This window comes from Pteropus medius, unplaced genomic scaffold (genome assembly GCF_902729225.1).
Source record: "Pteropus medius unplaced genomic scaffold, Ma_sr-lr_union100, whole genome shotgun sequence".
Taxonomy (NCBI): domain Eukaryota; kingdom Metazoa; phylum Chordata; class Mammalia; order Chiroptera; family Pteropodidae; genus Pteropus; species Pteropus medius.
The window spans coordinates 2,131,544-2,145,989 of NW_024349519.1; the positions used below are offsets into that span (position 1 = coordinate 2,131,544).

A 14,446-nucleotide genomic window follows, 5' to 3' on the forward strand; every position below is an offset into this window, starting at 1 on the left:
TTTCTAGATGATGAAACAAAAGCCCAGAAAGGTTTAACGGCCAATGCCAGGATTTCTAATGTTGGAGCTAGTGTGTCAGAGCCAGGTCTGGAACTTTTAGTTTACTGCTATGTCTACTGCAGCTGGCTCGGATTTAATCCTCATGTGATGCCTTTATAATAAACCTACATTAATCCTCCACGCTCAATTCTAAAACCAGGATGAAGCGGTAAAGGGGAGAAGGGTTGGGCATGAAGACTTGTAAAGTCATTTAGGAGCCCTAGAGGGAGACAGGTTTACTGGCATATATAACCCAGGTTATGTATGCCCAGCATCCTTCACCCAATTTACCCTTCACCCAAGGCCATTTACGAACTATGTTGAGACCTTTTTGACCAAATGGATAAGTATAAGAAGTAGAGATCCTCTGTTATGGATTTATTTATACAAATTTTATTTATTCACTCAAATATTTCATTGTTTTGGTAATAATGGCACGTATAATACTCAAAGAGTCAAGCGGTATCAAATAGTCTTAAAATAGTTAAAAACTGACACTTTTAGTAAGTATGTTGGGAGGTAGTTATATCTATAATATGTATCTTTCTATCCTCATTCTTCCTAAAAGTTCATTTGGAACATTGCCATAAAATACGTATACAATGTAGTTGAGCGATTGAAAGAAATAAATCAGTATCAAGCAATATTATCATTTCAAATAGTGGCAATAGTTGCAATTACAGCAGCAGGAGCAGAATGCCTCCTAGATACTGATGCTCAGATTCAGTGCTGGAGTATTGGGAGCCAGAAAACGATTTGACATGGGCTAGCTTTGGATGGAAGCTAATAAGAGTTGTCATTTATTGTTTCGTAAATCTCTCTGCTGTGTAGGAAAGCCATCAGTTACTATCTAAATTACCACATTACCAGCTAAATGATGGTAATTCACAGAGCTAAACCCAGCAGTTCACAGTTTTTCTGCTCTGAGACAACTGACTCTGTGTTATTTTATGCCTCTCACCAGCCCAAATACCAGGGCCTCTCCAATGCTCTTCCCCCGGAATTAATGTGAAAACTGTAAAAAAGAGAAAAACGTCAAACAGAGATGAGACGCTTACTGCATTGTACATTTTGGTTGTAGCGAAAGGAGTAGGGGCCACTCTGGTGGGCAGGCAGGAGCAAGATCTGAATGTCCATTGCACTGGGCCTGTGCTTTACCTTCTAGAGCCTTTCCTTAGAGTGGAGAACACATTCCTCTTAGCACAAGTTCCAATTTACTCCTCAACTCTTCATGTTACTATTTGCAAACTCTATGTGTCCCTAAGTCTTATTTTACATAAAAAGCTGGACCAAAAAAACCACTTCAAGGTGCCAGTGGACACACGGTAGCACTCGGCTTCCATCCTAATTCCAGGGCACAGTCCTCATCTATGCAGTGTCCATCCTTCCCTTCTAGTGGGGAGTGAGATGAGAGGGCAGCTGACGCCCTGTCCAGATGCTAAGGTTTGGTGACTCTAAGTGGCGGTTGAGATTGCACATGAGGGAAAACTGTCCTAAAAAACCAAAAAGTCACTCATTTAACCAGATTACCCCATTGCAGCCTCCTCCATTAAGTAACCCAAGCCCCCAATTTTCTCCCAAGTCCTCGGCCCCTACCCCTTACCCTCGACACATATACCCTGATACAGATTTCACTACTAACTCTTCCGTTTCTCTCCCCAAGAATGAGCTGAAGTCTGACCCCTTCCTTCCCTTTCAAGCCTTATTTCCCTAGTCTATCTAACCCTGCAATCATGGCCAAAGTGACATGTGTATAAGCAGGTACTGGAGCTGCCCAGTTATTGATGCAAAATTGCTTCAGTTGGCCACTCTCTCTTCAGCATGATTTGAGAAGTCCAAGAGCAGAATGATCTAGTAAAGATGATGCAGGCCTTGGCAAGAGCTCTTGAGGGGACACTGATGTGGACACTCTCTGTGACTGGACAGAGGTGATGTTGAGCCTGGACTGGGGCCAGAGCCCAGGGTCCAGTGAGATCCAGGCAGAGCCAGCCTATCAGCTCTCTGGTTCTGCCGGTTTCTGCACTTAGGGGTTCTGTTTTTCCAAGAAGTAAAAGAACATTGGCTGTGTCCCTGGTGGCTTTGATCCTGCTGACTCTAGGTGGGGTGGAGGGTGTGGGGAGGGAAGGATGTAGGAGAAAGAGGGGTGGGGGGAATAGGATGAGACTCCAATGTGGGCAAAGGACCAAAGTGGGGCAGGACTGGATGGACGATGCTGGGTGTGAGCTGCACCGTGGCATGGCCTGGGCCTTGCTCCTGACTCCTGTCTCCCGTCCCTCAGACTCTCAGTCTGCACCCTACAAATTTCCCTCCCTCAGTGCTCCAAAAGAAATACATGGAGAAACCGGGGCCAGGAGCAGCATCTAAATGGCCAGGAACAGTCTTGGGTCTAAGAACTAAGGACCGCAGGTTTCACTGCCAAAAGAGGTACACAGGGGCACCCGGCCAAATCGGCTGGAGCCCAGCCCTCTGGCCTAAATTCCTTCAACCTCACTGCCATTTCCATTCCCAGGGGCTCTTTCTTGGGCCAGAGGCCTGAGTCAAAGGCCTGCTTCCCTCCTCCCATTCCCTTTCCTCTGTATTCACTTGTCCATCTATCCAACCAACCACTTTCTTACACAAACTGTGAGAGATAAAAGTTAACAAGGACACAGTCTCTGGTCTCCAGGGTTTAGTGCCTGACAGAAGAGATGGACATGTGAGCAAATGCCGTGAAGAGATAAGAGCTCTAAGAGAGGCCTGCTAGAGGACCGTGGGAATACAGATGGGGAGGGGCTGAAGTCTGCCTGGGGAGATGGGAACGTTGAGACAGGTACACATTTCCAGAGCACATCGCAACTGCCCAGAAGTGGCCATAGGCATGAAAACTGATAAGAGTGTAAATATTTCACAGATCCAGAGAGCAAGACAGAGCTAGAGCTGGAACAAGGTCTCTTGTGGGTTTCTCCACCTCTACCCCCACCCCCCATCAATCTCAGTTCTGGCTGTGAGCTGCACTTAGAAATTCCCCATATTTCCAGTCCATGGGCGATAATTCAAGGTTACTCGAGGTTTGCTTTTATAGAAGTAGTATGTTTGGATCACGATAAGCAGTAGTCCCCTGAAATCTCTTTCACCAAGCACCCATGTGATGTTTGACCACTTCCAGCCATCCATTTTGAGTGAGCCACTGAACAAAGGGTTATGTACAAAGGTAATCCTCACAAAATTACTTATAATAGCAAAAATTAGAAGCAACCAAAATTTCCCAAAATAGTTTTATAGGAGATTGATTATATAACTTATGATATGTTGGCATGATGTAACATTATGCAACCCTCTATAAACTGGGATAAAGACATTTTAATGATGTAAGAAGTGGGACAGAATTACTGTGAATTTGAGTATGTTTTTAAAGAGAAAATATTTGCATAGAAAAAAGATAAGAAGGAAATACACCAAAATATCTATTGTGGTTATGAGTAATTCTTTTTTGCTTTTATGTTTTCTGTATTTTCCAAAGATTTAATGATGAATATGTTTTACTCGTACAATGAATGAAACCCCAAGTGAGAGTGATGTTACTTTTTGTTTTTTAAAATGTGGGTCGAACGTCTAGAGAAAAGTGACCAGGATGATGGGGCATCTAGACACTGTCTCTCCTGGAAAAGATGCAAGAGGTGCACGGTAGCTTTCTTTAAATGGTGGTTAAAGGGTTGCCCTTGGCTAATGCAGTGATCTGATTCTGTGTTCCTTGAGAAGACAGAAGTATAAACGATGGCTACGTGTGTCACTGCATAGGTTATAGCTCAGTAGCAGAAGAGGCCGTTAACTAAGAGCTAACAATCTCACGGCTGTATCCAGAGACCACGAGCTCCTTGGCACTGGGAGAATCCTGCAGAGGCTGTGTGAGAGCCATGTTTCAGGAATGCTGAAGAAGGAGGTGGACCATAGAGCCTCTAAGGGGTGCCCTCCAACTCTAGCACTTTGTGATTTTTTTTTTCCCAAAGCAGACCCTTTGCTGTTCATCCTAATCATTTCTTTATGAACCAAAGAGCAACCACAAAGAAGATGACAGAATATCCAGGCAGCAATACACAGTCAGGAAGAGAAGGAGGGAAAACCAGAAGCAGGTTGATCTGCGGGCCCTGCTTTTTCTTTGTCATTGTTCAGACAAGCCCAGCTCATGACTCAGAATAGTGGAACTAGTCATTGGCTTTTTGACTCATCAGCACATATTTATTGACCCTCTCGTTGTGCTGAGGGCTAAGTGATCAGTATATGGCAACACTAAGGTAATTAATGGGTGGTGCTGGCCTTCACATAGCTTATAGTTAAGGTCCAGAGCGAGTATATAAAAAACAGAGCTGAAGAGCTAAGGGTAAAATAGGAGTATAAGCAACGTTCATCGGGTTGTAATGAAATGGCTCTAATTCTGCTGAAGAGAATCGAAGGCTGGGGGGCTCCAAAGGAAACCTCATCGAATTCAGGACCAGAAAGACAACATGGACGAGAAGAAGAAAGGCATTCTTGGCTGCAGCTGTTGCAAATTCAGAGGCATGATGACATGAGAACATAGCATCTGGATGTGGAGTAGTCCACAGTTACTAGAATGAGGGTTGGTGAAGTTTGCAATGGGAAGGGGGCTTGGAAAGTCAGGTTGGAGCCAAGTAATGGAGTAGGGGCTTGATCCTGGGGTGTTTGATAATCAGTAAGGATTTCTGAGAACACAAGTGTTATACTTCTCTGCAGCGGCAATAAGAAAGATGAATGAGAGACCTGGGAGGTTGACTCCAGGATTCTAGTAGGAGGCAATTGAAAAAGATGATGGAACTCTGGACCAGAGAAGTCCTGACGGGAGTGAGAGTGAGAGCAAGGGTTCCAGAGATGTCCCAGAGACAGAGCTGGCTGAGCCTTAGGAGGAGGAAGAGGGGAAAAAAGCATGAGAGCTGTTGAAGATGACTCTGGCCATACCTTTCGTAGACCACCACATTCATGCTATAACCCTGGAAACCTCCTCAGGCTCTGTCTTTCTGTCCCTAATACAGCTCTGTCTGCTTAGGCCTGAGAGACCTTGGCAAATCACTGGGTTTTCCTTGCCTTAGTGACTGAAGTACTTCACTTCTCACCTTGGCATACAGTCCTGAGTTGTTCTCCCTCAAGAAACAGTCTTGTTCTTTCCAACCAGACTACAAGCTCCTCAATGGAGGATCCAGGACCCATACTGGTCACCTGGCAGTTTTAGACCTGTCCACACACTACACTGATTTGCATGACTTGAAGGTCTTGACCAATAACCTGACCCTCGCTCCTGCTCTCCCTGGCAGAGACCTCACCTCTGAGGACCAGATTGTACTGCTGAAGTCAAGTGCCATTGAGGTCATCATGTTGCGCTCCAACCAGTCTTTCACCGTGGACGACATGTCCTGGACCTGTGGCCACGAGGACTACAAGTACCGCATCAGTGATGTGGCCAAAGGTGCGTCTGGGCTCTGCCTCCACCCTCTGCAGCTCCCAGACACCGGCTGCACCCCACCCCGGGGTCATGGGCCCCAATCAGGCAGCAACAGGAAGAGAAGAGTAAGGGTCAGGCCTGGTCAGGGTTGGTGGCAGGGTGGGTGAGTGGAGGACTTCTCGGTTCTGCCCACAGCATCTGGCCTTTCTCTCTTGTAGCTGGACACAGCCTGGAGCTGATTGAGCCACTCATCAAGTTCCAGGTGGGGCTGAAAAAGCTGGATTTGCATGAAGAGGAGCATGTCCTACTCATGGCCATCTGCATTGTCTCCCCAGGTATGGGGCCTAGCAGTGAGGAACTCGGGGATCTAGACATGGGGAGTAGGAAGGATGAAGCCCTGCTGAGGGCCAGCAGGGAAGTCTGGAAGAAAGAGTGAAGAACAAGATAGATGGACCAGGAAACACTCACTTGGCTGGGTTTGCACAGCCCGCATGGCATGTGTATACTGAGAAGTCCCCCGCTACCCCTGGCCTTCCCTATTGAAGCCATTGGTGATTAGTAGGTGGGATTCTTAGGAGCCAGAGAAATGGGATTTCTCAGGCCACAGACAGTCCTGGATATTGACAATGTTTAGGCTTTGCTCTTGTGTGAATTGGACTGAACTTTCCTGATACTTGAGGTACCCTGGGGGTGGGGCGGCAGGCAGGATAAAATCTCTGAGGCGTGAGGGATGGTTCTGCCTAGACAGTTTACCTGACTAAATTTGGAGGCAGTGTGCTGTGACCCATGAGCTCTTCTGCCTGTTTGGGGTGGGAAGAGAAAAAGGCTAAAGAGGAGCTTATTACATCTTGGGGATATTATATTGGTGATGAGGCCCAAAGTGGGCAGCCCTGTCTAAGCCTGGACTACACTCAGGGAACAGCTGAGTGTCCTTTACCCAGAGATACTTTCCTAGGTTGGAGACCCAAGGAATGGACATGAGCTCTCCTCCCCTTTCCAACTGGCATTTACTCAATTCCTTCATACATATGCTCAGCAATGATTTACTGAGCACTTGCTGGCTCATATAGAGATTCAGTAGCAAACAGGACTTCTCTCCCATGAAGTGTAAGAGGAGACATTAAACAAATATTATTTAATAACTAATTTCTAATATGAGAGTTTAAAAAAAAAGTATGTGATACTATAGCAAGGTATAATAGAAGAAGGAAACCTGATGTAGTCTGGGGCATCGAGGCAGAGAATCATCAGGAATGGCCTTCTTGAGGAAGGTCTTTTAAGCTGTTACCTAAAGAATCAGTAAGAGTCAGGCAAAGATAAACTTCTGAGTTCCAGGCAGAGGGAAAACGAATTTGAATCTGGAGGCCAGAGAGCATAGTGCATCAGGATCCTAATGGAAGGATGGAGTGTAGAGACAGAGGGAAAGAGGTGAGGTGGGGGCAGTGCCACATGGGTCCACAAAAGAACCTGGGGCTCGATCCTAAATGATAGAGTAATGGTTGAGTGGCTTTAAGGAGGACTCTGATGTCATAGGCAAGCAGCCCTACAGGGGTGACTTAGGAGGATGTTGAGGTTGGGTATCTGTCTATGTGGACCGCAAAGTGGTGGGGAGATTGAACAGTAAGGAACTCAGCTCGGAGCTCCTTTGCCTCTTCCTCCCACCTCTCTGTGCCCACAGACCGTCCTGGGGTGCAGGACGCTGCGCTGATTGAGGCCATCCAGGACCGCCTGTCTAACACGCTGCAGACCTATATCCGCTGCCGCCACCCTCCACCAGGCAGCCATCTGCTCTATGCCAAGATGATCCAGAAGCTGGCTGACCTGCGTAGCCTCAACGAGGAGCACTCCAAGCAGTACCGCTGTCTCTCCTTCCAGCCTGAGTGCAGCATGAAGCTCACGCCCCTTGTGCTGGAGGTGTTTGGCAATGAGATCTCCTGATGAGGGCAGCCTGCAGTGGCACCTGGGTGGGGCTGCTCCTCTGGGGCCATGTGCCCAAGATGGGGGCTGGCTGCTACCCAGCAGCCCTTCCCACCCTCTCTCAAGTTCAACCCCTGCTCTCCCACTTCTCCCTGCCTGGCCCATTCTCTCGCCTACCCGACCTAAGACCAGGTCCCTGCTTCTTGCAGGCCACAGGCTGTCCCCCATCCCTCAAGACCACAATCATGAGGAGTTGCTATTTATTTGACATAGAGACTCAAGTAAGGGCAGAGGGCAGAAGGTGGGGCCTCATCTGGGGATGCCCCCACCACTCCAGAAGTGGCTGCTGGTTGGTGCCCAGGGAATAGGCAGGCAAGAGAAATGCACCCATTCCTCAGGGACAGATACCCATACCTCCCCCTGCTCCAGGCCCACATGTCCAGAGCCTGGTGGGGATCTCCCCATCCCATCCCACCCACAATAAATAACTGGCCACAACCTCCACCTCACCCCCATCTCATCCTGCCTCCAGTCTGTGCTGTTCTGTCCCAGGGCAGCATGCGATAATGCAGCCTTCTCCCTTTGCCTTCCCAACCCTGGCCTGTCTAGGTTACTCCCTGCCAAGGATGACCAAAGACGGGGTCACTAAGGTCACAACTCCCTCTTCACTCACCTCTGCTTGCCGAGCGCACTTGTCTAACCCCTCAGTGCCCACCTTTATCCCATTACCATGGTAATATTCTCTTTGGAAGTAGCTATGGTGAGATGGGCTTTCTCCCCATGGATGGGGCTGCTGGCCCAGAACCCACCTGCCGAGAGACCCAAGGAGGGAAAAAAGCAGGGCCCAGGCAGTGGGGGACAGGCAAACCCAGCCTCTTGGAAGAATAGTGGATGATGGCCACAGCTGTCCCTGTCACCAAGCCCATGGCTCCTTGGCCTGGGTCTAAGGAGTTAGTTGAAGCAGGAGCTCTTTTTCCAATGATCCACGTGGCAGGAGTGAATTGCCCCAAGGTTTCAGAGAAGCACCAGGCACTGTTTTCACCTTCCCTTGCCAGTCAATGCCTTACCTCCCGCCCCTTACCTGCCACAGGCTCCAGAGCCCTCCCATCGCAGCCTCTGGCACTGGGGGTGCCTCACCTAGGATGGCCAAACATGATGCAGAGATCGGCCCACTCTCCCAATCACTTCACAGTCTAGAGAAGCAGTGCCCGCTCTGCTTACCAGTGGGGCCACATCTTTTCCACTGCGTAGGGTGAAATGGAGGTGAAGAACTTTCAGACTCCAACAGCCTAAGTCACGCCCTCCCTGCCTGCCTAGGTGTAGTTCTAAGATGGCTGTCCCCCCAGGAGAACCAGGAGCTGGTGCTCTGAGACTTCAGGGTGTAGGTGGAGGGAGAGTGGTCAGCCTCTGATGGCAAATCAGAGAGCATTTAGGGTTAGAGTCATGTGGGGCTGGTTCCCTTCTTATTCTCACCTCACCACCCCAGAGTTGGAAGGGGCCTAGGAACAGGGTGGAGTGAGATACCTAACTTCAAACTCCGTATTCTCTTCCATAGCCAGACCAGCCTAGGAGGTAGGAACTCTCTATCCATTTACTCTGGGATGGAGTTCCTCGGTGAGTTAGTTGTAGGTGCGTGGGACTAACACACAGAGGATCCTTCAGATCATTACTTGAGTTTGGGGAACATGACCACATTTGATGTCTCAATACAGAGGAGTTCATGTCAGTGGGATACCCCTCCACCTGCATCTGTTGTCCCCTGAAAACTTTAGGAGCAATCTGACTTAACTGCTGCCAGAGCTGTCATGTCCACCCGGCCCACTGTTTCTTCAGGTGGAAAAATATCTAATGGCCATGTTCCTTAATGCAGAATACCGTCCCTATGGCCGAATCTTATGTTTATTAGAGGAGTTGTTTTTAGAATTAGACTCCATTTTGTACTATATTCTAATATAGCGGGTAGTAGGCACCACTGATTAATTGATATTTATGGGTGGGGGGGACTTACATTGTGAAAATTCTATACATTAATTATTATCATTGTTGTTATTTTATAAATTAGGAAGAGACCTTAGTTACTTGATTTTAGCTGCAGAACACATTGGGAGAAAAAGCTTGAAAATCGCTAAACTCATTCAACTCCCTTGTTAAAGAAAACAGATACTTAGAGGAGGGTGTGACTCACTCAAACCCAATAACACATTAGAAGTAGCGCCAGGACTGGACCCAGGCTTTGGACTTTGGGTCCAGTGCTCTTCTCACTATACCACGCTTGAGCTCAGACTCCACTTCCCATCCCCCAGTGGCTGACCTAGTCCCTTGGGGAAATTGCTGGATTTGAAACGGAGAAAGTCTAGATCACAAACCCCTGCCTTCCTTCTCTGGGTTGTCACCCTGCTGACCCATTAGGAGGATAAGGGACACCTGAGCCTGTGTCTCAATGTGAATCACACTCTCGCCCCCAATGTGGCCCTAGATGGGGTCTCTGCCTCAGCCCTATATAATGCTGTTGCCTTATCAATAAAGTGCATTTGTCTTCGTAACGTCTCCATTTTCCCAGTTCTCTCTCTCTCTGGCTCTGCCTTCTCCAGGGCTGGAACACACGGAGAACACCAGCTCCTCAGCCCTGGGGTCCGCGACAACCCTCCCAAGGGGAGTCTAGGATCTGGGAGGGGTGGAGGGGAAGAGGAAAAGTGAGGTTTCATGGCGGCCGAATTGGGAAAAAATGAGGTTATCATCTATTTTTCTTTAGAATGAGAGAAGGTGACAGTAGACATTTATAACTTAAAACATTTTAAGTGTATTATTGGAAACCCAGGAAAGTGTGTGCAGCAAAATGCCAAATAACCAAGATCCTGAGAGATAAGAAAACCCTTCTGCTGCCTAACTGGAAACAAGTGGGAGAATCCAAGTGAGGCCAACGGAGGAGTTTGGAATGTACAGCAGAGCTGGTGGAAGCAGTCAAAGCCAGGCTTTAAAAAGTGCCTCTTGAGTTATTTCCAAGGAGAAAAAAAAAAAAAGTTTGCCAGAAGTTTGTCATATAAACCAATGAAAAAAGCTTTGCTTATGATAATAAAAATGGCTCATACTTACATAGCACTTACTTTGTGGCAAGTATTGCCTGTAAATAAATGCTTTATGCAAATCTACTTGCTTTATCCTCATAAGAACCCCAGAGGACATGGACTACTACTACCCTCATTCGACAGAGGACAGTGCCCAAAGCTACACAGTGGAGAGATGAGATTTGAACCCTGACAGCTGGCTCCAGAAGCCATTAACGAAGTGCTACACTATACGGCTTCCCACTGAGAGGAGTGGCCTGACAAGTGACAGTCTTGCCAGCTCTCTACTAACGAGGATGTAAGGGAGGTTCCCATTCCTAAAGTAGGCCCTGAGATGGGAGAATTGCATGGACTGGATCAACCAGTGCTCGACTTGGTCACGTGTGCTGGGTTCCATCAGGTGTGGCACTTACCTGAGAACCTCAAGAATGAAAACTAAGCAACTGTTGAAAAAACGTGTCTTGTATTCTAAATGGCTGCTGTGCCAGTGACAGAGAATTGCAAATAACTCTTGTACATACACAGGACTCTCAGGGGATCCAGAGGAGCCAATGCACCCCACTGCGTTTCCCAAGGAAGTGAGGTTTATGACAAAGGGCAGCATTGCTAAACACGGCAAGTGAAAATAGCCCACCACAGACACAATATGGTAATCTGCAAATGGGGAAATTATGCCCAACTAATGATTTTATTTAGGATAAGTTGGCCTGGGAACTTGTGGATGTGATTTACTTTAATTTTTCAGAAGTATGTGAAAAGATTGCAAACCAAATGTGTCCCTGGGGGATGGGATGGGAGTAGAAGAATTGGGAATGGAGCTTGAGGGCTATTTTGTTATGTAAAAATGAATGGATTTAGAGAAGGGAAATCAACAGCTGCTTAAATGTGCATGTCTCTGGCTGGAGAAGTGTGAGGATGAAGTTCTTAGAAATTGTTGGGAGAATCTTATGAAGCATTCTGTAGATGGTTTAGAGGAACGGAAAATCTCCGAGGCTGTGTGTTACAATAAACCTTTCCAGGTAAACTGAGAGGAATGCACCCAGAAAGATGTTAGGATAAAGCGATTTTAAGTTTTCACATTTTAAACTTCGGTTCTACACGTGTGCAGCCGCATGTGACTATTTCAATTAAGTAAAATTAAACAAAAGCAAATATTTAGCTCTTCAGCTACACCAGCCACATTTCCACCACTCAGTAGGCCCGGGGCCACCTGAATGGACAGCACAGACACAGAATATTGCTGTCAGAAAGTTCTTTTGGACAGCAGTGGTCTACCAAATGCATTCTTATCTGGTACTAATAGTGGATGACAGGCTTCTGTTGGTCTGTTGAGACTGACAGCCACTAAACTGTTCAACATCATATAGAAGATATATACGCTGTTACTAGGCTGCTGTGAACAGACCTGCCCCTCACAAGAGACGTAAAGGAAAAACATCTCACAGGCCGTGGGGTTGAAAGGCTCAGAGCTTCACGTGGCAGAAATAGGTCAGCGGTGTGCTGGGAAATATTGATTCTTTCAGTCCTGGCGGCAAGCGAACAGGGCCTGCCTAGAGTGGACAGAGCCCTCAGGTCAGTGTCTCTAGCTTCTGCTAGAACCCCTTGGAGGCTGACTATGCAGTGTGGGGATCTGTCTGCCTCCCCAATGGCCACAGGGCACATGGACCCTGAGTGACATCTGGCATTCTGAGCACAGCCAAGGGGATGCCTCGTCATGTGGACAGCCTATTGGCGACTAGTACTCATTGAAAGCAAGAAGCCAGTGAGGCTCCTGAAGAAGTCTGTGCTTCAAGTGACCAAGAAGCACAGGGGAGTGTGGAGCAGTGGTTGGTGTGGGTCAGGGGAGGGAAGGAGGGAATCCAGGAGGTGAGGGTCCTGTTCCAGACAGCTGCTCTGAATCTCTGTATTTGGACATGTCATTCATAAATGATACATGAGATAATACTGCACAATGGGTTCCAGGGAAGCTGACTCTGAAATGTAGGTTGCAGTTTGGGTTCCAGGGAAGCTGACTCTGAAGTGTAGGTTGCAGTGCAGGGAGCTTGCAGGGGAGAGGTCTCCGGGTCAACAGCTTTGGAGGCAGAGAAGGAAGTATGATCAGGTAGACGGAGAAGTCCGGCTGGAGTGCAGTCTCAACAGAGTCTCAACCAACCCTCATAGGGAACTCTGAAACTGGGATGGCCTTTGCCGGGTTTTTATATTCCTTCGTTGGCTAATCATTGGATGCTGGCTGTCCCCAAGAAGAGATTGTGACCTTGATGTGACCTTGAGCTAGGCAGCTCTTTTCGCCAACGGCATGTGGGACAGGTGATTGTTTCTTCACACTTTGTACAACCAGGTGAGCCCTTTCAACATGGTTTGCTCTGCCCTGGGGAGGCTTCCAGGCCATTCGCTTGGGCTTTAGGTAATGAGAGAGCAACAGTCTCCAGTGCTCCCTCCAGAAGAGGGTGTTCATATCTTCTCCCCAGCTGTGGACTGTCTGGTATTTTCCTAACTCATCTTGAGCTTCACCACTAGGTGGTGCTATTGCCCTACACGGACAGATTTGGGCTGTGGACAACCCCTCCCTTTCTGTGAAGCTGACAGTCACTGTTCCTGCAGGCACCTGGTGGTGTTCATCATCTGTCCTCACACCAGCAACGAAGCAGAATGCATAAGGGGCCTGCTCTCTGGCTTTCCAGGCCACCTCTGGAGTCACAGCCAGGGAAGAATCTGACACATCTTAGCCCAGGGCTCTCTGAGGTTTAGCTCTGGTCCCTGGTGCTCTGAGCTCCTTCCATGCTGGCCCTAGGTTTCCTCTGAGGTCCAGCCTGGTTGTGCAGTCCTTCCAGTGTTTCCAAGCACACACACAGCCCTGAACTCAGGGCTGGGAATACAGTGATGAATAAGACAGTCGTTGCCCCCAAGAAAGGCGCAGTCCAGTGGGAGAAGACAGATCTACAAACAGACCACCACCAAGCAATAAAAACAGAAGCTGCAAAGTATTAACACTTAACAGTATAAAGTGGGTCTCTGTCCTGGCTCTGCTACTTGTTGTCCGTATGATCTTGGACATGTTACTTAATATTTTTGAGCATCAGAGTCTTCATCTGTAAAATAAAATAAAAGTACCTACTTTCAGATTCATCGTTGTGATATAATCTATGTAAAGCACGTATCACACTACCTGGACGTAGCCATGACTCATAAATGTTGGCCAGCATCATTATTACGTCACAGAGTGGAGGGATGGTCAAATAAATTTCACTGGGAGTTGATATTGCTCCCATCCTCTGACCACTGATCCTTGCTGGGCCTGTCCTCTAGATCTCAGCCCCTGGAGTCGTGGGCTCCTGCTTCACGGATATCTACCGGAGCTGGAGCCAAGTGTCATTGTGCCATTGGCCACCAGGGTGCAGGTGTACAATTTAGTAAGCCAAAAGGGCCCCAACTGAAAGAAACAGCAGGGCCTGGAGAGAAGTGTGGGAAAGATGGGAAGGTAGGCTCATAAATCTGAAACGCATGGAACTTTAGTTAATGCTATCCCCAGCTTCCTTCAATTATGGTCTTTCTTTGCCAAGTTTGCTACCCCAACGACCACTGCCACACAACTTTACTGCACACATAACCGACCCATAATTAATGTCAGTTTTCGCTGGTAAGAAGTAGCTTATGGCCAGAGAAGGGGAATCAAAATAAGCTTCAAGAAGCGGGTTTGCTCCATGTATTTGTTGTGTCTTTGTTTCGAATTTGTTTACCCCAGCGCTTACTGGACCCTTGCTCCTTTGGAGAGGTACAAAGCCCACTATGATCAGGTCTGTCTGCCTCTTCAGGGTCATGTATCACTGTCCAGATGTTGAAACTCAAGCCACTGCCACTTCTAATTACTTGCAGCTCTCCAACCGTGTGCCTCGGTGGCCTGTTTCCACTCCAGCAGTTCTCAGATGTTTTGGTCTTAGGACCCCTTTACACCATTAAAAATAGAAAACCCTGAAGAGCTTCTGTTTCTGTGGGT

The 14,446-nt window shown here is 47.7% G+C and overlaps 1 protein-coding gene across 3 annotated transcripts in view; it reads left to right on the forward strand.

Moving 5' to 3' along the window:
• The window catches only part of VDR (vitamin D receptor), a 51,438-nt gene extending 41,504 nt beyond the window's left edge, over positions 1–9,934 (forward strand). For 2 of the 3 annotated variants that reach the window (XM_039882199.1, XM_039882200.1), the window contains exons 8-10: positions 5,343–5,494; positions 5,689–5,805; positions 7,149–9,934. In XM_039882199.1, the coding sequence (XP_039738133.1) occupies positions 5,343–5,494; positions 5,689–5,805; positions 7,149–7,408 (529 nt within the window). In that variant the 3' untranslated portion in view covers positions 7,409–9,934. Of the gene's footprint in view, positions 1–5,342; positions 5,495–5,688; positions 5,806–6,077; positions 6,110–7,148 lie in introns of those variants that run through there. The other variant, XM_039882201.1, reaches the window with a different exon arrangement.
• The last annotated feature ends 4,512 nt before the right edge of the window (positions 9,935–14,446 follow it).